Source organism: Colletes latitarsis, chromosome 7 (assembly GCF_051014445.1).
Source record: "Colletes latitarsis isolate SP2378_abdomen chromosome 7, iyColLati1, whole genome shotgun sequence".
Lineage (NCBI taxonomy): Eukaryota > Metazoa > Arthropoda > Insecta > Hymenoptera > Colletidae > Colletes > Colletes latitarsis.
This window is the reverse complement of record NC_135140.1, coordinates 9,910,099-9,934,046: the sequence shown is the minus strand read 5'-3', so window position 1 is coordinate 9,934,046 and position 23,948 is coordinate 9,910,099. Positions and strand designations below refer to the sequence as shown.

The following is a 23,948-nucleotide window of genomic DNA, read 5'->3' as shown; positions in this document are numbered from 1 at the left end:
CAGAGGGATGTTCGCAACCCTCTTAGTCTTCAAGCCTTTTATCAGCAGTACGAAATTTTTGGAACCAATGTTCAGCTGTAGGCTCAGTCCTTGGCCAAATGCTTTACTAATATTATGAGCAGTTTCGAGCAGAATTTGTAATTTTTCCATTTTTACTTCTCTAACCAAATATGACTAAATGTCAACAAGCAGAAACAAGTGGCAAACATATATTGATAGAGTCAACTTAACCCTTTATGAACGTAGTTCAAAACCAATTTATCTTAGATTAATCGCTGAAGCTTCTGGTTGGAAAAACCGCAATTATTTTTGCTTTAACTTAATATATAAATGTTTGTCGTACGTTGGTACTTTGGACAGCTTCAACAATCGACGATCCCTCGCGAAAGCAAAAAGCAGAAAACCGGTGTCAAATAATAATTTACTGTTTCCCCGGTTACAGAGGCGAGATTTCATCGGATTTACGGGGCGAATCGTCTTTACGCAACCGTGGCCATAATTTTGTCTCACGTTAAGCAATCACGATTATATCAGGAGGCAACGCGTGCACATTTTGACACGGCCCGGTTGCAAAATCGTGCCTTTTGTCAGCAAATGGAATCGCTAAAGTTCGCGGACCAGTTGTTTCGTCGCGGACCGTGACCAACGCGCCGTGATATAATCGTTTATGTAATCTCCGTCTTGCGAATTTCGTTATTCCTGCTGGATTCGGTTTTATCGATAAGAGAAACCTTCGTAGAAAATACCGGAAATCCCTCTGTGTCCATAACTATGGCGAACGGGCAGAAAAATGAGCATCGAACACTGTCCACAATTTAACCGAAACTATTTGTAATAAGAATTCAATTTTGGATAATTAACACGTTCCTTGCCACGGTGGTCACCAGTGATCGACACTTTGAACTTACAACATGTTGCAATATCGTTTACAAAATTGTAAATAACGCTGCTTAAATTTGAAATATTGTAAAATAACAAATTCACCATCGAATTATCGAATATTTCTATATTTCACGCTATAGTTTGAACAAATGTTGACGATATCTTTGGACATGGAAAACTGTCATGGCAGTGAACGTGTTAAAATTTCGCGATGTAATTTTCTACTCGAATTCTGCCACGGTATGTCTTCAGACAACAGATTCAGGAATACTTTGCAGTTAGGAAAATACTTTTAACATCAATAATAAAGAAATTATATGTATATTTAAAATATTGGTTTGCGTTGTAGTACAAAACTGGGCACGAAACATATGGGACGACCTAGTATATCTCATTTTTAAAATTCTTTTCCCAAAATTCGAAGTAAATAATTTGGACTCTGAGGAGTGGAAGGTCTCTATCCCGTCGAATAAAATATTTCGAATACCGTGTGATCGTATGGTGGTCGATCGCACCTGCGAAACTTGCTTGCGAATCCACAACATTCTGCTCGAACGAAGGTGAACAGGTACCCGAAGACAGTCGAACGAACACCGTTTACAATGTCCTGAATGCGTACGTTCACTTCTGGAGATATACCCGGACGCTCGGATCAGAAAAAGTACTTGAAACTTACGGTATCGCGTAGATACGCGCAAGAATCGTTTTAATGGTCTTTGGCAGGTGTCCAGGCGAAAGGATTCAAAGCTGTCTCGAGCCAAGCAGAGATTTATGGAAAAATATATTTATCGACGGTACTGAGAAACATCAAACCGTTTGTAGACGTTCGTCGATCGTTTCCTGCAAACACCAGCCACTACACGTTCTCAGAAAATTATGTTTATTTCTAAGGAACACCGATATACGGAATATTTTATGTCAGGAGCACTTTACCTCGAGAAAATAATCAAAACTAAATAGTAAAATATAGACGTTAACAGACTTCTTTGGAATATAAATAAATAATATTTATTTCTAGGAAATAACGGTGTAAAGAAGTTTTCTTTTTCGCCGAAAAATTTAGGCATCCTGTCGATTTTTCTTAAAAATTAATTTTTCATTTTTAATTTTGGGTGGCGCGGTACAGAAAAATAGTTTAATACTTTTTTGTAGGTATCCATGAACACTAGTTCTCCCCAAAATTTCAATGAAATATATTCACTATTGTAGGAGTTATGGCTGTTTCAAAATTGAGTCACTTTTATGAGGTTTTTCTCATTTTGCGGGGTCAAGGAATAACTTTTCGAATATTTTTGGAATATCCACATATTCTTCACCAAAATACGCGTTGTTTGCATTTTGAAACATTAAAATCGTCCAATCCGTTCAGAAGTTATGACGTTTTCAAGATATGAATGAAGTTTCGAGGTACCATTTCATGCCTCAGATTGTATTTTCGAAAAAGAATTTTTTTCTCGAAAGTGGTTAGGATTTCGAGGGTATGTCTATTGACCAAAAGTGATTGTAATTGACCTCTGTAACCAAAAATATTTTTTTCAGAATGATTTGAAATTTTTTGATTTAATTTTTTAATAACTTTTTAACGAAGCCTCAATCAAGATATTGATATTCTTAATTTTCGTCTTATTTTAGCCTCTAGAATCTCCCACTTAAATTTTCCCCAGCGTTGGCCGAACACCCTGTATAAGTAAGTTAAACAAATTGAAACATAGGAACGTTGACAATTGAAACTATATAAACAAAACAAAGCTTTCTGACAACGTAGCAATTTTCTACTTTCAAAAAAGAGGAAAAATTTGTAAAATTTGAAGTGCGTTTACACGAATTTCGCTCATTGTTTTAGACGGTCGACTGACTAGATAAGTTTGAGAATAAAAAAATGACCCGGGAAAGAAAATTTTGGCGAAGAGGAGCCTCGGAGTTCAGCGGGCCTAGCAAGGTAAATCGAAAAAGAAGCGAAAAGAGGACGCGAAGGTGGCCCAGAAGCTGATCGTAAAACCCGTTTTAGCGCGTTCGAGTACCGCGATAGCACAGTTCCGTTCAGGGGGTCGTTCGAATATTGAAATTAGAGTTCTCGAGACGCTTGCAACAGTGCCTAACGGACTTCAATTGTTCCATCTGCTAAATCGGTCCGATTAGCAGAAATAAAACAGCTCTTGAGATTGAGTCATTGGATGAAAAAAGAGCACACGTGCCTTTTCCAGAAAATCAATTTCGAAATTAATGCTGGAATTTCTATCGACAATTCGTTAACTTTATTTCGACCTTTCTGCACCATTTTCCACGTGTTCTCTAATTTTAAACGCGTTTATCGTGAAAATTTGTTTCTCGGTACAATCCTGCTTCTGCACTTGTAAAATTTCCAATAAACTTTGTCAGGAGTAACAAGACAAGACATAATCGTAAATCTCACTTGTGTTGATAAAGTAGATCAGGTAATCGATCGCCACGTGCTGAATTACTTATTGATTGTAGATCAATCTGTAATGTAATGTAACACACTTCGTACAGGTAATTGTTTTCTCATTACTTCTTATAAGTATTACCAGGTATTTATTGGAAATTTTGTTAAGTATAAAATCAAGATTGTACCATGAAGCAAATTTTCAAGATAAACTCGTTTAAAATTAGAGAACACGTTGAAAATGTTACAGAAAGGTCGCAACAGATTTTCATTGCTTATATGTTCTCCATTTTATTAATTTTATTTTGCCTTTGTGTGTAGGTAAACGAGATATTTTCAATATTTTTTAACCTTCTTATACCAAATCGCGTACTGTGCCAATACTTATGTCCACCATTGTATATGCGAAACGCCGATGCAAGAAGTTGCATAGGTTCTTTCTAAAAAAAAATACCAATGAGAACATAAAAAAACGCGTTTTTCAGTACAAGACTTAATTTGCATTTTTTAACAAAGACGAGCAGGAATGCAAAAATATTAAAAAAATATCTTGCAGAAGGAAGTCTGATCCATTGATGAAAAAAAAAAAACTAGTCGTGTAAACCAGTCGTCTTAAGTCGGCTCTCGGGCGGAAGTGCTCGTTTCTCATCGGCCACGACCTCGATGCATCGTGTTCGCCGACGACCCGCGCATGTGGGTCGCCTTTAGCCCACTTTGCGATAGTTCCAGCGACACCGGTGACTCGGATCGATCCCACGTGGAAAGTTTTAGGTCGCCGTGCGCGAGAGACCGGTGACAGTACATACATATAATGTTCCAATTCGAACGCCCGTTTTCAGCGACACTTTGACGGCTGCTGTCACGCGCACGTGACACTCGATATACATAGTTATACATTATGCGTTCACCGCCACGAATGGTGTCTAATGGAACGGACTTTCAAGCATACGATTCCTTAAACCTCTGCGAACCAACATCTTTTCACACAAACGTGTTTCTGCATTTGAAAATTATTATACAGGGTATTCGATCACCCCTGGGAAAAATTTTAATGAGAGATTCTGGAGGCCAAAATAAGACGAAAATTAAGAATATCTATTTCTTGGCTGGGGCTTCATTAAGACGTTATTAAAAAATTTTATAACATTCTGAAAAAATTATTTTTAGTTACGGGGCTCAATTACAATCATTTCTGATGAATACACATACCCCTGAAATTCTACACAGTTTCGAGAAAAAAATTCGAGTAGGTACTGACATTTTAGACGAAATTAAAAAATTTCAAATCATACTAAAAAAATTATATTTGGTTACAGGGGTCAATTACAAGCATTTTTGGTGAATAGACATACTCCGACATCCTACGCACTTTCGAGAAAAAAATTCTTTACTGAAAATCTAATGTGAGGCCAGAAATACTTCCCTGAAATTTCATGCGAATTTTTAAAATGTCATAACTCTTGAACGAATTGGAGGATTTTAATTTTCTAAAATGCAAACAACGGGTATTTTAGTGGGGAATATGTAGAAATTCTAATAATATTGATGAAGTTGTTTCTTGACACCGTAAAGTGTGAAAAACCCCCTAAAACTAGTCCAATTTTCAAACGGCCCCAACTCCTACAATAGTAAAGGTATTTAATTAAAATTTTTTTCTGAGGCAGAGCCAATGGGTACCTACAAAAAAGTATTAGACTACTTTTCTGTAGAACGTCAAACAAATTTCTTGAAAATGAAAAACAAATTTTTAAGAAAAATCGACATTTTTCGGCGAAGTTAAAAAATTTCATATCGTTCTAAAAAAATTATTTTCAGTTGCAGAGATCAATTACAATCATTTTTGGTCCTTACACATACCGCCGAAATCCTACGCACTTTGGAGAAAAAAATTCGAGTAGATACCGACAGTTTTAGACGAAATTAAAAAATTTCAAATTGTTCTGGAAAAATTATTTTCGGTTGCAGGGGTCAATTACAATAATATTTGGTGGATAGACCTACCTCTGAAAGCGCAGAAATGCAGTTTCTTTTTTTATATTAATTACTTATAAACTTTTATTTGTCCCTTTTATTTCGACGGGCCTCAGAATGTTTCAAACATCTCGAAGTTTACAAATATATTTTAATTTTCACTAAAATTGTAATTTAAACTGCAAATTGTCACTACTTATTACTCGTGACGAATACACTCGTCATAACACAAAATTTATTACTTTTTTCATGACGAGTATAATCGTCAGAAACAGTTAACTGATTAACAAAAATTAAAATCCAAGTACAAATTGATGGATATTTATTATCTACAATATAGTATAATAATTTACCGAGGATCTAGTCATCTAAAGCTTCGATCCGCTACTGTCAAGTCGGTTCTATTTGGTTTTTAAAGGGTCCTGGCGAGCCAGGCCAGTTATCGGGGATGAAAATACGAAGAATAATTCGACGAACCATCGCGTTTATTGCTAGCGAAATATGACATTATAATTCTGGACGGGACACGCGTTAAAGCTGTCGGGATTCCTCTGTGAGCCGGTCTGGGACGAGAAACTGGTCCCTACAAGGACAACGAGGTAAGGGGGACGGTATGATTCGCTACAGGTCGTTTCGTCGACTGCTTTTCAGCAGGGCCCGTTACTTTTTACGCTCGCACTTAAAAGCACGCATGCAACTTGCCCTCTAGCCGAGCCTTTTATGCGGAAGGTGTCAGTGACCCGACCGACCATTAACCCGTTCGCTGTCCACTTCCGGTGCTTTACAAGACGCCGCGAGTTTCGCTTATTCGCGGGAATCGACATTTTCGGCGCTTAACGCCAACTCTCCGGGGGGCTAATTTTCACAAATTAACCAACGATTTTTAATCCCCTCGCCAATCAATATTTCTCTGCAAACCCGTTCGCCTGGATATTTTATTCCAGCTATCAATTAACCCCTCACGCACAACGGTATACCATGAAGCTTGATATTTAAATTTTACTAATTTTTCAGAAAGTTAGATCCCGAAAAAGATGTTACAAAAATAGGTAAAAATGGTATCCTCTACTCGGTCTTTAGGTAAACAAATTTTATTAATCTTAGCGATACTACGATGAAGCTTGTATTTACGTATTAAAAAAATAGAACGAGGCTTGTTATTTAAATTTTATTAAATTCCAAAAAGTGACGTCCTCGAAAAGATGTTGAAAAGTAGGTAAAACTGGTATCTTCTACTCGATCTTTAGGTGATCAAATTTTATTAATCTTAGCGATACGATGAGGCTTGTCATCTTTAATAATTTCTCAGAGTATTAAAAAAATAGAATGAGGCTTATCATTTAAATTGTAATAATTTTTCAAAAAGTTACGTATTAGAAAAATAGAAACACAGCCTCCAAATAACACTATTCGTTTCGTGAATATAAAAATACACGAAGAACGTCGACAATTAAAGCAGGTTTTTGCATATGTAGTATGGGCATCGTAGTTGAAGGGTTAATGTGTTCCAATTGGAGGCGTGTATCCGTATTTCCGGGACAATATTCCTTTATTTATAACTGTAACGTTGCCTGTCCGAGGCCTGACACGAATTGTTCGGTCATACGACGAATTTTCTTGTATTTTTCGTCCAACAGTACTCTCGAGAGATATTTTCTAAAAATTGCTCACCATTTTCAGGGTTTCCTCCGGTCTGAGCAGGTAGAACATGGACTGCAAGTGCTGTTGAATGTCGCATCCTGCCGCGGAGACCTTCCTTGAGGGTCTGGCCCTTTCGTTCGGGGGTAGAACCAGGGCCGCGCCCTTGCCTGCAAAGTAGCATTCGCTCAGACTGTAACAAACCAAAGGAATGCGTTCTGTGAGTTCAAATTTTACGACAATTAACGCATCGACAGATCGATAGCGAGCAAACGGTTCTACGAGGGTAGTCCCAGAAGCATCTGGCCTGAGATATAGATGACGGTTATTGTTTAAAAAAAATAACTATGGGCGGAAGTACCAACCTTACAAAGCTTAAGTTTCAAGTTTGAAGACGCTACATTGTTTAATATTTGTTTGATAGCCATTAATAGTAAACGCTCTCAATGAATTTGTGAACTTGGAAAAAATTGGTCATCGTTATGTGATACAATATTTTCATTTGAAAGGTCTTAGTCCAACCAATATCAAAATTGAGCTAGATTCTACTCCAGGGGAGTCTGCTCCTTCATTTGCAACAATAAAATATCTTCACTGGACCGTTGACGTTGAGGTCAACCTCACTGTTGACCACCAGTGACCATAAGTCATAAGTTAGTAATTGTTGATCATCGATTCATTAAAACCATTACGAAGATTAAAGCCTTCTTACGAGGATCTCCTTACAATTTCATGCATGATCTTTTTAACATTTTGTTCCACTTTGGAAGAGTGTATCTCATGTTATAGGACACTCATGGTACAGCGATAGCGTTCATCCCACTAGCGGTAGGTCTATTCTTTACCTCGGATTTCAGCTGTTTCGAAAGCAAGAAAGAAAGACTCACATTCGCCTTCTTTCTTGAATTCTCGAAGCTGTCCATGCGTAAATACATGTGAGTTGCGGTATACGTATCATTGAGATACATCCTTAGCTATTTTAATAATCTTGAAATTTTTAAATAATCTTAATCGATTGATTTTTTCTAATGAAATTAATCGATTAATGTCTAATTATGTACGAAACGGGTCGAAAAAATACATTAGGTGAAAGATCTATTCGTGTACCTTGTCTGTGGTCGGAAGTACCAACCTCACAGAGCTCAAGTTTCGAGTTTGAAGACGCTACATTGTTTAGTATTTGTTTGACAGCCATTAATAGTAAACGCTCTCAGTGAATTTGTAAACTTGGAAAAAATTGGCCATCGTTACGTGATACAATATTTTCATTTGAAAGGTCTCAGTCCACTCAATATCAAAATTGAGCTAGATTCTACTCTAGGGAAGTCTGCTCCTTCATTTACAACAATAAAATATTGGATGGCAGAATTTAAACGAGCCAAGACGAACACCGCAGTGGTCGACCAAGTCAAGTGACCACACCGGAAATGGTGAAGAAAATCCACAAAACGGTATTGGACGATCGTCGACTGAAAGTGCGCGAGTTTGCAAACCTGGTAGGCGTTTCAAAAAGTGCTGTACAACGCATATTGACTGAAAATTTGGATATTAGAAAGCTGTGCGCAGGATGGGTGCCACGTTTGCTCACAATGGAACAAAAACAGCGTCGCCAGGATGTTTCGATCGAGTGTTTGGCGATGTTTCACAGGAATAAAGCCGAGTTTTTGCGTCGATTCATAACTATGGATGAAACCTGGGTCCATCACTTCACACCTGAGTCGAAGGAACAGTCGAAACAATGGACTGTAAGGGGAGCACCAGCTCCAAAGAAGGCAAAGACAGTTCTATCTACTGGCAAGGTCATGGCATCAGTTTTTTGGGATGCGCGTGGAATAATTTTCATTGATTATCTTGAAAAAGGAAAAACAATCAACGGCGAGTATTATGCGAATTTATTGCAGCGTTTGAGTGACAAAATCAAGGAAGAACTTATAATAATATAATTTACACGCATTAATATCTGCTGAGATATATGAAATATATATTCATATCTATTAAAAGTAATAAAGCAATATAAATGAAATGTACAATTGAATTCAACAGGTCTGAATAATCTACAGGAATTTAAATAAAGGTTATACTGGGAATTATCGATACCGTGAACTAAAATTCTTCAATGTACTGTTACCACTTTACTGCCCTTTTATTCGTCTAGGGTCAATTATGATTTGAAGAATATATTTTTATGGCGACCATCCGAATATGGGTCAGTAAAGACCGAAGCCAACAAAAGAATACTTTTACGAAAATTGTTTGACACAAAGAAGGACATTATGCGGTAGAAATAATTATCTGGCCAAGTTAATTCTTTTAAACGAAACTTTATATTGTTTTACAATCTCAACGACCTGACAAATGAGGCAATTTAGTACAATAAGAAGCCGACAATAGAACGGTTGCTTCAAGAGTCAGGTAAACGCGAAACGCTAACAATAACTTCAAATAACACCTTCAGATCAGTTGCTAGCAGAATAAAAATTAATTTGCATCGTCTATTGAAGTATTTCATATTAAACGAATAAAAATTTGGTCGTTCCATGAAATAAACACTACATCGTTAATTAAAAAATTTGTAACTCGAAACAAAATTAAGAATTTAAATCAGAAAATTATAGATCCTCCATTATTTGTATACAAACAAATAAAACATAGGATTATAAATAAGCCTAACCTATTTAGAATAAAACTGCACCCACTTTAGATCAGACGCAGTAATTTTCTCCAAGAACTATACATCTATAGAAATCCAATAATATGGAGATGGAATAAAAATTTGATCGTTCCATGAAATAAAGATTACATTGTTAATTTCAAAATTTTTAACTCGAAACAAAATTAAGAATTTAAATCAGAAAATTATAGATCCTCCATTATTGTATATGTATACAAACAAATAAAACATAGGGTTTAAATAAGCCCAATTTGTTTAGAATAAAATTGCACCAACTTTGGGTTTGATCCAGTAATTTTCTTCAAGGTCTACGCATCTATGGAGATACAGCCTACACGTTTCGGTCGAAATATGCACTCTCGTTGCAGTGACCAACGAATGAGACGCACATGGCATTTTGTATACGCGTAAGCTTCCGGTAACGAGCGATACAATGGCAAGTTTCTCTTTCACGAGGGTAGCGATTACACGCGTGTAACCGGAGAAAAGAGAAACCTGAAAATCTATCTTCGGCAGCTCGATCTTTCGCAATCTTCGTTATCGAAAGCTGCGATGATTGCTTTTCTGCGATACAGAGTAGCTTCGGAGTTCGAAAAAGTTCCAAAAATACGAACTGTTTCGAACCGTCCCACAGTGTGTCCAGCAAAGGACAAAAGTCAAGAAACTAATTTAATTAAAATTTTTCGGTGAAAAAAGAATTTTTCAAATCGTTTTAAAAAAATTATTTTTGGTTGCAAGGGTCCATTACAATCATTTTTGGTCATTACACATACCCTCGAAATCCTAACTATTTTCGAGAAAAAAATTCCTTACCAAAAATATAATTACTGGCCAAAAATGTTACTCCGAAATTTCATGCGAATCTTTAAAATGTCATAACTCTTGAACGGATTGAACGATTTTAATGTTTAAAAAAGCAAACTACGCGTAATTTGGTGGGGAATATGTACAAATCGCAAAAATATTCAAAAAATTGGTCCTTGACCTCACAAAATGAGGAAAACACCATAAAAATGGTCCAATTTTCAAACAGCCATAACTCCTACAATTGTGAATATATTTCAATGAAACTTTTTTCTGAAGTAGAGCTCATGGGCACCTACAAAAAAGTATTACACAACTTTTCTGTAGGGCGTCAAACAAAATTACTAAACATGAAAAACAAATTTTTAAGAAAAATCGACAGGGGGTAGCTGCTTAAATTTTTCGGTGAAATTGAAAAGTTTCAAATCACTTCGGAAAAATTATTTTCGATTGCAGGAGTCAATTACAATCAATTTTGGTGAATAAACATACCCCGAAATCCTGCGTATTTTCGAAAAAAAAATTCAGTACGGGTGAAACTTTAAACGTTGAGAACTTGTTAACGAAGCCTCCATCAACAAATTGGTATTCTTGATTTTCGTCTTATTTTTGTCTCTATAATTAATATTTCATCGTTACATTAACGTTGATACGTAAGAAAATAATGTAGAGAACATTTTATTTATTATATGTATGGTTTAATTACGAGTCATTGTTTAAATGCATACTATTCGTTTTTATTTCAACAAATTTGTTTCAAGAATACCTTGCACCCGTTAAAATGTATCGATTTTACTACGTTAGATTGTACGACGAGCGCAGCATAGTCATTGTGAAACTTGGCATAAAGCACTTACGACGAGTCGGACTCGTTATTGTACTACAAGGGGGTTAATTACATAATTCCGTACATACACTGCTGCAAGGTCTTGCGTTCTCTTTGTTAGTTTTAAGGGCACTAGCAAATAGCACTTAATTAAAAGTCCCGTTTGGTCGAAATTATGTCTCGAAAATTAGAGCCACCTCGTTTCCGCCAATAATACACACACCTGCGCAAAATAAAGCATCGGACATCCTACGTCGAGCACACTTCGACCTTTATTCTACGCGTTAAACGAGGACTCTTCAACTAACATTCAATCGTTTTAAAAGAGAGAATAAACTACCATGTCGAAGGCATCATTATATATTTTTCAATTAACACAGTATCAAGAATTACAGTCAGAGCCGTGACAAAACAAAAAATTTAACTAGGACCAATAATATACCACATTATCTTAAAATAACATATAAATAACCAAAATAACTGTTAAACTATTAAGTTTAGAGCGTAAGTTAATTAATAGTCTTTTTGTAGAGCTTAAAAAACTACACCGAACAGTGTTATCACAATTACAAAGTTCCATTAAGGAAGGATGTATTTGCATCGTTGCAATTAAAAAATGCAATTACATTTATCTAAAAGGTGGAATTTTATAGTTTTCATTGTATCGTTAGAGGTAGTTTTTTAAGCTTTGCAGAAAAATATTAGGGTACTTGTGGTCTAAACCTAACAATTCAAGAATTGTAGCAATTTAAAATTCACTAAAGTATTATGTGTTAAATTTATAAATTGATAAATTTATTATAAATTTAGCAATTAATACTTTAATCTTTAATATTAAGCTGTTCTTTTAACTACAGGCTATCTTTAGAAAGGCGGTGGAGCTGGTTGTGGAAAAATAACTACATATTTAAGAAACAAACGAAAATGCTATCGTATTAGTAGAAGCGACCAATTTTATTTTCCACTCAAAATATTGCAACGAGGTTGATTTAAAAACAATTAGAAAGTCACGTTGAAAGCTGCTGTGAAAGTAATAGCGACCAAGTTCTAGAAAATGCACTTTTTATACAAGAGAATAGTGATTTTAGTTTGGCAAGTATATAAAATAGAACTTCTAGTCGACATTAAATTATTGTAATTAAGCTTTAACATCGTTCGAGAGCCATCTGTATTAATAAAAATCGTGTATCACGATGCAATTCTTCTGTTTACATACGTATTTCTTAAGAGACTCGCGATAACGAGCGCTAGCAAATACCAAAGTATATTTAATCTACGTTGATTAAGCATATTTTATCCTTTCCTATGATTTTTATGTTTTAAAAAAATTTGACCACGTTTTTAAAGAAGGCTTGTCACTTTACAGAAAAACAATTTCGTTTTAACGTTCTCAGAAAAATATTCCGTCGAAACATAGTAGCATTATCCCATTGGCAAACAAAACACTTTTTCGTATAAATTTGCACACCTCTTTTTACAATTAAACGAATACTTTTTAAATCGTCGATTTCAATTTCCGTGTATACCTGTCTACGTAACCATTCACGCAAATGGTTGGTACCCCTGCTTTCCCTGTCGCAGGGGTGTCTTCCTCAGGTTTCTCCGTAATGGTGCACTCGTCGACCCCGACAATCGAACAACGACGCACAAATAATATAAGTGAAAGAAAAAAAGATCACAGTCAATCGAAAACTCACGCGTCAGAATTTATTCGAGAAGCTTCGTTTGGTTTCGATTACGAACAAAGAATTTTCACGAAGCGAACGTCGCGCGTAAAAAGTGAATCCCGAAGGCGGGGGAGATTTAAATCGAACGAGGCTTTTATTAAAACTTCCTCGAAAGTGTGACAACGCGAACGGAGATCGACTCGCGGACGCGATTAGGCCGAGAACCGATGGGATACTAAAATCATCTGGAGACTCATGCTAGAACTGCGAAACTGCGACGCGTGGGCGCGTCTTCGCGAAGCAAACCTTTGCTGCCCGTATTATTAGCCCTCGTGGAGATTGTGGCCTCTCTCTGTCGCGTGTTTTCGCATTCCGAGCTAAGGAATTCGTGGAAAGGAGCCATGTAATGCAAGGAACCGAGCTTTTCGATAAACCAAACATTACTCTTTAGTTTCCAATCTATGAATTTTCCATTAGACCTTTTCTAAAGCGAATCCACCCTTCTACGAATCAACTTTTCCTTTAAAAAAATTCTGCCCTTAACCCATTGACTGCCAGGCAAATTTAGACCGCGTTGCCCTGAGAGCCAAGATTTTATTTTAAAGAAAACATGAAGTTTTCCAAAATATACGTAGAAGATTTGTGACACGCTGTAGTTTTGTTGAAAGCGTTTTGTTCAAGAAGGGATGAGTAACTAGGGATAGCGAGACAACAAGGAGTATGAAACGAGTGATCGTGACAGACAGACGTGATTATAATTTGTGTTGTCAATTAATGCGATTTTAATTTGTGTGTTTCAAATTCGTTTATTATTTGTATTCATTTGTTCCTCAAATAAATTCTCTTCGTTAAATCCTACATATATAATAATAATACTAAGTTACAGATTTAGTATTGAAATGGCATTTACAGTAACTTTTATTGAAAAAAAACGAGATGTCCCGTAGTCGGCAGTTTTGATGCATACGCTTACTACGAGATATCTCGTAACTGGCACTCAATGGGTTAAACTGTCGCGAGGAGAGACGAAATTCAATGTACACTTATCGTTCAAGTATTCCAAACCTTACCGTATGCACGATAACTCGGCAAGAAAAGATCGTACATCGATTTTGAAAGGAATAAAGGAGAGGCTTCTTCCAAACCACAAAAAAAAGTTTATTAAACTCCGGTGGAGTCGCCCGAGTTTGACAAATTTTCGATCATACGAAATATTTTCAAGGTAGAGGCTTTGTTTGTCTTTTAGAATGAGCAAAGGTACCACGAAAGTCCAACATTTATTAGCAAACATCTAGTGGTACTTCAGCGTGAAGAATCTGTTAACGTAGTGACAGAAACGTAAGCAACAGAGATGACGTCATTTAACGCGCGAAATGTCTCGACGATGGTGAACGTGCATCCGAGATCGTATCTGCAATTGTCATCGTGCAGCCAAAGACCTTTACGAGCAGAAAGCAATTCGTATAACCCTGCTAAAGTGTGCCACGCACCGGTACTCGATGCTCGACCATCAGGGTGTCTCGTTTTACGGTTCGCTACCGCCACGTGAGAGACATAAGCAACTCTTCAATAGCAAAGATTCGCCCAACTGATTTTTTCCCACGCGGCCAAGCGATCTTTCGACTATTGTGCCTCGGTCTTTGTAACCCGATTCTCTACTCAACATTTTAATGTAGCCGGTTTAAAGAATCCATTTTCTTATACAGTGAATCCTATAAGTATTCGTACCCTTATTGCTTATGGGAGAAATTTGTTGAAATCAAAGTGATGCATGTAAGATTTTGCAATAAACTTTTTGCTATAAATGAACACGTGTATAAAGTTTATTTGTACCAAATTATAACTAAACTGATTAACTAATAACAAATATATATTGATCTCACTCTACATAGTACGTAACAACAGTCCACAAACGAATTTGTACCCTTCTTAGCAGAGTCGATTTTCTTTCCAGAATTTTAAACACAGCAGATGTATACTATACAATGTACTCTACAATGTACTCTACAATATACTTTGTAAAATACTATACAATATACTCTATACAGAAAATGTTCTATAATCCACAATGCTTGACATTTATCCCTCAAAATTTAACAATACATTCTTAAATATGTATATGTATATATTTTCAAAAAGTGAAATAAAAAAAAACTTCATTTTATTGGGGTCTTACATGAGATTACCCCCTTAAGAGGATTAAATAAAATTAAATTAAAATAAATAAAAATGAAAAACTAACTAACTAAAGATTAACAAAAATGTAAATCTACGTGGCTCGTCCTAGGAAGTCAGAATGGAAAAATGTAAGTTTACATGACTCCTCCGTATTAAGTTCCATTTATGGCAGACGTGAGCGAAATTTATTTCAAATAGTAATTATTAAAAGAATTCAGTTAATAGAAGCTGCTTCGATACAATTTTATGCTACGCTATTTTAGGGAGTAAAAATTGTCCCTTTTCCCAGAAAAATTCATAAATGCTTGTAATTTAAAATTCTTTCATATTTACCTAAATTAAGTTTCTCTCACCATAGATAACCCTTGAATCTATCAACGAGTTAATTAGTATTTCATAAATAATGTATTTCAATGGATCTCAGGTTCTTTGTTTCGTCAATAGTAAGTTGAAATACTGCTCATTTGGGGACACATGAATGTATCTACAAGGGAATATGAATTTTATACCTTTTTCCAATTTGAATCGCGTACTTTTTAAATTCTGTTACCAGGAGACCTTGCAACGTCTTTAGAACAGGTCCTATTACGAAGTTTAATGGTTTAAGTACATCACAGCTACCATGTTTGGCGAAGCCAATTAAAATGAGAAAGATACAAATCGCTAATATAATTCCGTTGAATTGCACACGGTTCTCGATAAACCCGACCTGTACTTTCCAGCGATTTAAATAATCGGTTCCAGTGATTCATCCATGCAGATACGGCCACACCACCGTCCACAAGCGTTCGAACACTTTCACGTGAAATATATTTTCGAGCAAAAGTTCTAATTGCAAATTCAGAAATACGTATATTCACGTTTTAGAACATTTTTTGATTCCTAGTAGAGAGAACTGGTTCGTAGTCACTACAGACTTTATTTTAGCACAATAGTTAAGATAGAAGAATAGGTAAGTATAGAAATGACTGTAATTGACCCCCACAACCGAAAATAATTTTTCCAGAACAATTTGAAATTTTTTTTTTCGTCAGGCAGCTAATTAGATATTCGGTAAGGAATTTTTTTCTCGAAAGTGCGTAGGATTTCGGGGGTATGTGTAATGACCAAAAATGATTGTAATTGACCCCCCCCCCCCAATCGAAAATATTTTTTTTTAGAACGATTTGAAAAATTTTTTTTTCGTCGAAAAATTTCAGCACCTTCCCGATTTTTTTTCTCGAAAGGGGGTAGGATTTCGGGGGTGTTCGTATTCACCAAAAATGATTCTAATTGACCCCCGAAACCGAAAATAATTTTTCCAGAACGATTTGAAATTTTTTAATTTAATTGTTAATAACTTTTTAACAAAGCCTCAATGAAGAAATTGATATTCTTGATTTTCGTCTTATTTTGGTCTCTAGAATCCCCCATTAAAATTTTTCCCAGGGGGTGGCTGAACACTCTGTATATCTATGTTTATTGAAGTGAGCCAATTTGACTCATACAACAAAATTTTAACACCCTGTATAGCTTAGAAACAATTCCAATAAAGAAAACTGACCATATTTGGTCAACCCGAAAAATATGAATGTTAAGGGGTTAAGGGTCTTTCTTCGTGTTCCTAAAAGTCTAGTACGATAGAACTTGTAATTCTTTACGAAAAGAATTAAAAAGGATACTTTAATTTTAATATTGTTACACGAGAATCCCCCCTTATGTGTCTGATCGAAAACTCGTAGCTGGAGGTTGTATTATGGCACTGTAGGTATGAGATTTATTTCGAAACCTTTCAGGTTTTCGTCCAATTCGAGTCCTAACACTGAGTCTCTATGACCGTGGTTACTTTTCAATGACCTAAAATCTTTCTACCGGAGTAGAAATTCAGCGCGAGTCGATTATTGTTCCAAGTTGAAGCCGTTCTGGGAAGCGTATCGGGCGCGTTTCCATTTGTCTCTTCGGCGCGAATCGGTCAGACGATAGCTTTCACCGAGACCCGTGATTCCCAGTGACGCAACGTCGAGCGATGAACGGGAAAAGCGACGTTTAACGCGGAGAAAATTGCGTCTCGCGCGGAGAAGAAAGAATATCCAGCGAATCGCTGGAAACCGGCCAACTAGAGCGGAAACGGTGAATGCAAAGGCCGACGGACAGACGATCACGGCAACCTTCCAAAGCCTTTCGATTCCCCACCGAAAAAACCTGCGAAATGCCATTTTCGGCAGAAACGCACCGATTCGCCACAAACTCCTTTTCTTAAGGGGTCCTTCTACTTTGTGGGATTAAAAAAATCGAATTTTCTTTCTTCTTGCGTTTTATTTTAGTACGTAGTCTCGAAAATATGTCTACGAAATATTAAATTGAAATTCGGAAAACTAACGGAAGTTATAGCCTGCTGAAATGTACCACGAGCAATATATAACAACTGGACTCGAAATTGCATTTTTCGACACTGCGTAGACAATAACATGAAAACTGTTCGAGATATTAACATCAAATTTATGCAGTATCTTTAGAAATAGTCTCTGTATAACATGAACTAAGATAACTGCGATATATGAAATGAAAATAACTACCACTGTGCCATTTTTCGTTTCTTTGAGAAGATCTTAGTCCATGATATAACCAAACTTATCTATATTAAGAATACCTTTGGTTTTTGGATTTCGGATAACTTGTTCGCAAAATATTACCTACGCAGTCGGACGCTGTACATAAAAACTGTTGTTCGTTGATCAACAAAAGCTGCGTAATCAATAGATATTATGCGCTGCAAAAATTCGTAAATATAGTTAAATATACAGGGTGTTCGACCAACCCTGGGAAAAATTTTAATGAGATTCTAGAGGCCAAAATAAGACGAAAATTAAGAATATCAATTTCTTAACTGAGGCTTCGTTAAAAAGTTATTAAAAAATTAAATTAAAAAATTTAAAATCACTATGAAAAAATTGTTTTTAGTTGCAGGGGTTAATTACAATCATTTTTGGTGAATAGACATACCCCTGAAATCCTACCCACTTTCGAGAACAAAATTCGAGTAGGTACCGAAATTTTTAGACGAAATTAAAAGATTTGAAATCATACTGAAAAAATTATATTTAGTTACAGGGGTCAATTACAAACATTTTTGGTCAATAGACATACCCTCGAAATCGTAACCATTTTTGAGAAAAAAATTCCTTACCAAAAATGTAATGTAAGGTCAGAAATGCTTCCCTGAAATTTCATGCAAATCTTTAAAACATCATAAATTCTGAACGGATTGAACGATTTTGATGTTTAAAAAAGCAAACTACGCGTATTTTGATGAAGAATATGTAGAAATCGCAAAAATATTTGAAAAGTTGATCTCTGACCCCGAAAAATGAGAAAAACCACATAAAACTGGTCCAATGTTCAAACAGCCGTAACTCCTACAATAGTGAATAAATTGGAATGAAACTTTTTTCTGGAGTAGAGCTCATGGGTACCTACAAAAAAGTATTAGACAACTTTTCTATGGGGCGTCAAATAAAATGACTAAAAATGAAAAACAAGTTTGTAAGAAAAATGGACAAAGGGTAGGTGCCTAAATTTTTTGACGAAAAAAAAAATTTCAAATCGTTCTAAAAAAATTATTTTTAGTTGCGGGGGTCAATTACAATCATTTTTGGTGAATAGCCATACCCCCGAAATCCAGCGCATTTTCGAGAAAAAAATTCAGATCGGGCGGAACTTTAAACGTTAATAACTTTTTAACGAAGCCTCCATCAACAAATTGGTATTCTTGATTTTGGTCTTATTTTGGCCTCTAGAATCCTCCATTAAAATTTCTCCTAGAGATAGCCGAACACCCTGTTATCTTTCAAAAAATGAAATAAATAAAACTTGATTTTTTTTGAGGTCTCACACGAGGCTATCCCCTTAATCGTTACTGCAACTTTCATTCGAAACATGTTTTCATTAGATCGGCATAAGTACTGGAAAAATTGTAAACCTGAGTATGAATATACCTGGGCACTGAATTTTTACACCGATGTGAAGTATTTTAAAATTAATCACCTTAAGACTACATCCTGGTTGTAGTACCGTGCGTCGAACATACAGGTTACCGGGGAAAAAAGGAAATACCGTGCTCCAGATAGCGCAGGACAACAAAGACCTTCTGTCGCGTAACACGTGCTCGGTCGTTTCGAGTTTGGCCCCGTGAAAAGCAACCGAACACAGCGAACCGGTTTCTTCGTTTCAGCGTGCGCTCTTTGGACCCGCTCGAAATGAGACAACAGACGTCCAGACTGGAGAGGGTCCTCTTTCTACCTGCCCCGAGGATCCCACTTTCAAATCGCGATCAAAAGTATACGAAGGTCGGAACCTTTTTTGCACCAAGGAAACGTGACGGAGCACCATCGTACCACGAACCACAAGTCACTTCAAATCTACAGTACTGAGAATTAGAATGGTTGCAAGCTAAAATTTTCCATTACTTTAACTTTAAGAAAAATGTTTAACCCCTTAACGTTCATGCCCGAGTCTGACTGCTTTGAAAAACGATATTTGTTTAATCTAATGGTTTAAGGGATGATAATATTTATTTTCTTTCAAATTATACGTTGGATACAACACTGTAAGTAACAAAAACTGCATTCTTAGAAACAAATCTAATAAAGAAACCTGATCATTCTTGGTTAATCCGAAAAATATGAGCGTTAAGGGGTTAACACTAGATTTACGGACTGAGTCAACTTGAATCATAAAATGATTTAACAGGTAATTATTTTAAGTACATGAAATTTATAATTTACATGAAGAAAGTTCTTATCAGAATCCTAAACACACAAAATGCGTAAACATTTATGTTCAATCTTGTCAATTTATTAGTAAGCTGAGGCAAAAACAAGCTCTTTCGTAATTCCAATTTATACATCGCGCGCGAACAGAGCATTTTTAGTGAAATAATATAATTTTATAAAATCAATTTTTTGTCAAATAATTTGGCCCACCAAGGTAATTTCGATATTTATTTATAAAAGATATATCAATTAATATCTATTTTACATTTAATGACGTAGGGTTACCATCGTTGGAAAGAATCAGAAAATCTTTTACTAAACCCTATAAAAATGGTCCAATTTTCAAACTGCCATAACTCCTGCAATAGTGAATAAATTGGAATGGAACTTTTTTCTGGAGTAGAGCTCATAGGTACATACAAAAAAGTATTAGATAACTTTTCTATGGGGCTTCAAACAAAATTACTAAAAATCAAAAACGAATATTTAAGAAAAATCGACAGGGTGTAGGTGCATTTTTCGACAAAAAAAAAATTTCATATCGTTCTGGAAAAATTATTTTCGGTTGTGGGGGTCAATTACAATAATTTTTGGTGAATAGACCTACTCTCGAAATCCTACCCACTTTCTAGAAAAAAATTCAGTACTGGCGGAACTTTAAACGTTAATAACTTTTTAACGAAGCCTTCATCAACAAATTAATATTCTTGATTTTCGTCTTATTTTGGTCTCTAGAATCTCCCATTAAAATTTTTCCCAGGGGTGGCCGAACACCCTGTATAATCAACATCCGTAAATCTAGTGTTAAATTATATGGGAAAATTATGGTCTAACGATTTAACTTTCATTTTTGTTTATTCGTATTTAATCTAAAGGGTAAATGCTATCCTATTAAATAAAACTTAAAAGAACTGACTACGAGGGAACAAAAATTAAATGAGTAAGACATTATATGAAATCTATTATGGCCCTCGGTGCTTGAAGAGGGTTGTTAAACCTGCTCCAGTTATTAAGCATAATTATTAATATGACAATATAGAATAAAAAGATATTAATAATAGTTTAAAAATTTTTTACTATAATCGTATCTCAAGACTTATATGTGAAATGATTAGACAAATTTTATTTTATATATTTAAAAATAACTATTTAGACAGTTTCAATTCGTCTAAATTTTATAAACGTACATTATTCGGGGTTACTGTAGCTTCGATTCATCACAAAATAAAATCAACTTGTTCTGTTTGATGAAAAAGTGAGGGCACTTCGTTCATCTAAAATAAGATTGATATTTCGGTGTAAAATTTTCAATTTCTCGGCTAAATACCTAAGGAGGAGCACACGAAAATTTGAATAACGATCTATTCCTCTGCCGTGTTCAATGTTGTGGTTTCCGTCTCTAAGCAACACCGCATTGCTGTACAACTCGTTAGAAACGATGATCGAATGCGTGCTAATTCAAAATTGGCTAACTCTCTAAGATACAAATTAACATTGTATGAAAGGAAAAGCCTAATCTTGCACTCCTGTTCTTCGAATTAATAATTTATTACCAATAAAATTAGGTATCTTAAGGAAAAATATTTGGCTTTATCAAGAAACAAATATTTCAAATCCAACCTTTTTTTAAAAAATTGAATTATTTTGATATATTTAAATTATATTTTTGAATAACTTTACTATCGTCAGGAATGATAAAATAACAAATACGTCGATGAATTTTGGGACTTTCGTGGTCTACGTACTACGTAATAAATATTTCCTCCGAAACAGTTTTCAAACATTATAAATTACAATTCCTCGACGACGTTTAACGTCTTCGTAATCATACAAAGTGTTACAATATCTCAAACTTGGTACCGTGAGAGATTCGAAAAACTTGTACAAAAGCTAGCCTCCTCAGCAGCGCTCTCCTTTGAAAAATAATTGCTCTTGAGGGTCTCCTTTCAAACCCCGATCGCATAAAGGATGCAGCTGTTACTCCAGTCAATTAACGTGCAAGGTAACCACCTTGCCAATAGAAACGAGTGTTAACGTCAAAAATTGTGCACATTGCACGAAACAGTGTTTTCATTCTTTATCTAGCAATCAATTTCAGGCATAATTTCAATTATGAAGATAAAAGTTACTCTGAAACATTGGCTCTAATTTTTCTAAAATCGAAACTAACGATAGAAATAATTTAATACCAAAAAAGGATCATTTTTACCGATTCTTATTCTTATTCAGTATTTTCAGCACCATTAGGTTAGTAAATTTGCAATATTATAATCCGTAATGTCACGTTCGATCAATAGGCGATGAAATTTTCTATAAAAATAATTTAAACTAAGAATAATCTTTGCGATCTATGGATTAGGAACCAGTGGCCTACTGTGTCTTGTTTATATAATATTATACTGCCAGCTTTGCACGTGGTTTACCGTTTATTTACTCTTCCTTAGCCACCACCTGCAGGAATTTTGCAATGCTATGCAACTTATATTTTAAGTTCAGTTATTTTACAGATCCGTTTCAAATTTCATCGCGATCTCTCCAGCCGTTTTCCCATGACGCAATAACAAACAAACACGCACGACTAAGTATTATTTACACACTGACGGGAGCAAGATCCAATGTAAAAACTTATTCTCCGAGTTGAATATTACAAATGAAAGCTGCACGTTTTTACTTTGTTCGGACACTGTACCCTGTAGCGGTGATTAAAAGACCGCGAAACGAGTGTAAACACAATCAACGCACGATTCGAATATCGATTTTTTTTCCCCGACAGTATCCTTTCGCGAGAACAATACACGCTTGACGTCCGGCACACGAAGCATTCTATTCGCGTATTGTACGAACGCGTGCGTTTACGAGCAAGCCACATTCTCCCGTGTTACGAAAAAAAAAAAGAAATCGGAAAATCTGTACCTGATGTATTGAATGTACCCGTGTCTGGCATCTTCGAGGAGGAACCCCGGATTCCGCATCGCGACGCTTTCGAAGACCATCAAGTCAACGCATGCCACGGACCAACGATGGTAACAAAACCTCTTTCACGAGTCACTTACGAACACGAGATTCGATCCGAATCTAGGCACTGCACACTGGTTCCGCGAGTCATAGCTTCGTCCACGGACGCCGTTTCGTCGAACATATCTTACACCGTTTTCGAAAATCATCAGCTCGCAAACACGTCACAAGTCCTGGCTCCGCGAACTTCGTTAGTAAGGAAGAACCGCTGGATCGCTATTCACTTGGAAACTGAGGTTGCCGCGATACGCGATTGGGACTTTCGTTAAAACAACATGATAAATTCGTGATACAGCTTTGTTCGACGACCGGAAGAACAACGGTGAAACAGATACGCACGGTCGGACATTCGCGAGGCAACTGAAGTGCGAAGTGAGGCGCGGAACGGTGGGAGTTCGGTTACCTCCCCCCTCTGCCCTCTGCCAGATCCGTTCGCCCCACCATAAACCATAGCGGCGACCCTAACCTAACCTACCGGACCGAAATGCGGCTCGGTCGATCGAGGAAAGCGTGGAAGTGTGGAAACCGGAGGGAAGGACGTGTTTTATGGGCATCGCATACATTTCCGTTCCGTGTCGATTCTGTATCGCGTACATTTATTCACGCATGCGTGCTCGTGTGTACCCTTGTCCTTTATCTTTCGGTCGTTTGTTTCTTATCATAATTTAAGAAGAATCGAGATATGTCGAACAGAGAGGATAACCTTGCAAAATATTGGATGTCCCATACAACTACGAAACTCTACATTCATGCATGAGAGCATTTCAACGTTCATACATATAAGAATCATATATAAAATTTTTCTGTTTCCATTGGAATCATTTTTGCTGTTATTACTATTATTCCACGTATAATTATTATCTTTTAACACGTTGACTAGAGATGCATTTAACGTTTGTTCAAATTTTAATATAAAAAAAAGAAATATTTAATAGTTTAATGATGTACCTGTATAGCATTCTTAAAAAAACTAACACTATTTAAAAGTTTATAAGCACTAGAATTCATTCATTCTAAGTATTTGGAAGAACAATTATAAATTTGAAGCGCTGATAACCAATGACCACTTTAGAAGTCAATGTGTTGATTTAAATCGTTCAAATTATTATATGCAATATTATAATTTTATTAATACGTAATC

The 23,948-nt window shown here is 35.9% G+C and overlaps 1 protein-coding gene across 3 annotated transcripts in view; it reads right to left on the bottom strand.

Annotated features, from left to right (window-relative positions):
- Ssh (Protein phosphatase Slingshot) overlaps positions 1 to 23,948 on the bottom strand; it is an 87,600-nt gene that overhangs the window by 42,210 nt on the left and 21,442 nt on the right. For 2 of the 3 annotated variants that reach the window (XM_076768638.1, XM_076768639.1), the window contains exon 3: positions 6,929 to 7,088. In XM_076768638.1, the coding sequence (XP_076624753.1) occupies positions 6,929 to 7,088 (160 nt within the window). Of the gene's footprint in view, positions 1 to 6,928; positions 7,089 to 22,705; positions 23,159 to 23,948 lie in introns of those variants that run through there. The other variant, XM_076768640.1, reaches the window with a different exon arrangement.